We start from the raw sequence: 2459 nt of genomic DNA on the forward strand, positions 1-2459 counted from the left end.
ATATAATAATAAATATAATTCAATATACATTTACAGCTTATGTTTCATTAGCACAACAATTTGTATACAAAGTACAAGTAACTGGGATACAATAATTACACTAACAGTACGTTATAGTCACATATCCAAAAATCAACCCTATTCCTTCGTTATCAACTGCACAATCGTCCCGATCACTTTGCGCCCTTGTTCGTGATTGGCCAAATTCAGCAGCGGGTCGCTAATCTTCAACTCCAGCATCTTAGCCAGCTCGAGTCGCAGAAACTTCATCATCTCCGCAACCTGATGCGTTTCGGCCTGCAATGCAATCCAACCATCTTCCAGCAGAATGACGAAATCTCCGCCGTGCAGTTCTATCCGGAGGTCACTGCCGGAGAAGAGGACCAAGGGAAGCAGCGGGACCATCGTCGTTTCCCGGATGTAGATTCGCGAGGTTTTGACCTTCTCCTGATAGACTAGGAAGGGGGAGTTGAAGTGGCCGAATTTGGAGTTGATGGAGGACGGGTGCAGGAATACGTATCCGTCCTGTTGGGTTTTGAACCGCAGGTCGGATGGTTGCGGAAGTCTGGGGACGGCACCGCCGGCTCCGCTGATGAAGGACTTTTCCGGGGTTAGGACTTTGATCACGTTGGGGTAGAGGGCGGCGCAGAGGATAGCGGCCAGCAGGCGGTTGTTTTCTCCGTTGGAGTTGATGTCCGATCCGGTGAGTTCTAGGAGTTCATCTTTGACGAACTTCCCCCGGCGACCGCTGAGATCGATCGGGACGAAACCGATGGAGACCAGGAGTTCCAAGAATTGATACTTCATTTCACCTATCGTTTGGAGGGTTTTCGTGGACAGGTAGTTCTCTTCGGCGTAGCAATGAGCGGCGTAACGACTTCGCTTGGTAGTTTCCTTCCACTTCCGGTAGGCGTTGAGCATCGTCAAATGGTCACTGTTGGCGATGCCGAATTGGCGCTTCCGGCTGTCCGCTTCGTCTCTTTTCGTGAACGGGGACACGAAGGGGCTCTTGTAGCTGAGGCAAGCAGCGATGGTTAGGACGCTGTCCAAGCACTGGAAGATGGCTCCGAAAAGCATGAGTTTACCTGTAAAGAGTCAACATGGACAATGTATGCAGATACTGAAAATGCATTGTGTAGTGATTACCTATCCGAACGTCCACCGGAAGCGTGGCCAAATGGTGTCCAAGCGATGTCAGGTTCTCGCCCAAATCGAACGCTCCCACGTCGATCAATCGTTTCTTGGCTGCCTCGATGTTCTCCTCCGAGGGTGGCTCGATCGTTCCCATCAGCACATCCTTCAGCGAACTGCCCTGCAAAGTTTCCAGCGTCTTGATCCGCAACAGCAGTGGTTCCAGTGGTATCCGGTGGATTTCCGGTACGGGTTGCCCGAGAATATGATTCGTGAATCGAGGCCTCGTGAACAGATGGATGCAAACTCCGGGCATGACACGTCCGGCACGACCCTTCCGCTGGAGGGCATTCGCTCGGGAGACCCACACCACGTCCAGCGATTCCATGTTCCGGTTCGAGTCGAAGCGTTTCTCCTTCATCTGACCGCAGTCGATCACAAACACGCAATCGTCGATGGTGACCGACGTTTCGGCAATGTTGGTGCTGAGGACGATTTTCCGCTTGCCCTTGGGGGCTTTTCGGAAGACTAGGGCCTGTTCTTCGTTGGTTAGGGTGGAGTGTAGCGGAACCAGGATGAATTTGTTTTCGCGAGGACCGAACAGTTTGCTTTCGCTGAGGGCTTCGTGGATGGTTTGGATTTCTGCCAGACCCGGGAGGAATATGACGATGGAACCCTCCTGGGGCCAACCGTGGTCGGTGCCTTCGACGATGTACCGCAGAACGTGTTCGATCAGTTCCGCGTTGATGCGAAGCGGGTCCATCAGATAGAGGGTTTTGCACGTTGCTTTGGAGTAATCTGAAAATGGAAGGGGATTTGATTATTGAAACTGTAGAAAGTTGACTCTATTAACAGTGCAAACTTACCGGAATACCTCGCAAACATATCGGCCATCTTGAGGTTCTCGTCCTTGATCGTTTTGGCCGGAGCGGCATTCGCAGCTTTAACGTCCGCGTATTCCAGCTCCTGCAGCAGCTGTTCCTCCTCGCCTTTCCGCAGCTTGCGACAGAACTGTGAATCGGCTTCCAGCACAAAGCCGCTCTTCTCGAGGATATCCTCCAGGAATAGTTGCTCCACGGGGAAAGTCCGGCCGGGAATGTCCAGCACGGGGACATCACCGAAGTAGGACGAGAACAGATTCGAGTTGAGAGTGGCTGACATAAGGATGACTTTGAGATCGGAACGCTTTTCCAGAAGTTGCTTCAGGATCAGGAGCAGGAAGTCGGATTCTTCGGACCGTTCGTGGACTTCGTCCACCAGGATATGGGTCACGTTGGACAGCATAGGCTCGGATTGAAGCCGCCGCAGGAGAATTCCGGTGGTGCAGA

At 52.2% G+C, this 2459-nt stretch overlaps 1 protein-coding gene across 1 annotated transcript; it reads right to left on the bottom strand.

Moving 5' to 3' along the window:
- Positions 1-2453, bottom strand: LOC134289603 (putative ATP-dependent RNA helicase DHX57). Its single transcript, XM_062855678.1, has 3 exons — positions 1998-2453; positions 1147-1929; positions 1-1085 (listed from the first exon to the last, which is right to left on the bottom strand). Exons 1-3 carry the CDS (start codon positions 2413-2415, stop codon positions 139-141), a joined length of 2148 nt encoding a protein of 715 aa, XP_062711662.1. The 5' UTR covers positions 2416-2453; the 3' UTR covers positions 1-138.
- Between the last annotated feature and the right edge of the window lie 6 nt (positions 2454-2459).

This window comes from Aedes albopictus, chromosome 3 (genome assembly GCF_035046485.1).
Source record: "Aedes albopictus strain Foshan chromosome 3, AalbF5, whole genome shotgun sequence".
NCBI classification, from domain to species: Eukaryota; Metazoa; Arthropoda; class Insecta; order Diptera; family Culicidae; genus Aedes; species Aedes albopictus.

Bases quoted from the DNA above. Each gene is read 5' to 3' on its own strand.
- LOC134289603 (XM_062855678.1), bottom strand. From the start codon at position 2,415: ATGCTGTCCAACGTGACCCATATCCTGGTGGACGAAGTCCACGAACGG. The intron at 1,930-1,997 runs GTAAGTTTGCAC...TTCCATTTTCAG, and splicing joins TATGTTTGCGAGGTATTCCG to ATTACTCCAAAGCAACGTGC. The intron at 1,086-1,146 runs GTAATCACTACA...GACTCTTTACAG, and splicing joins TCCGGTGGACGTTCGGATAG to GTAAACTCATGCTTTTCGGA.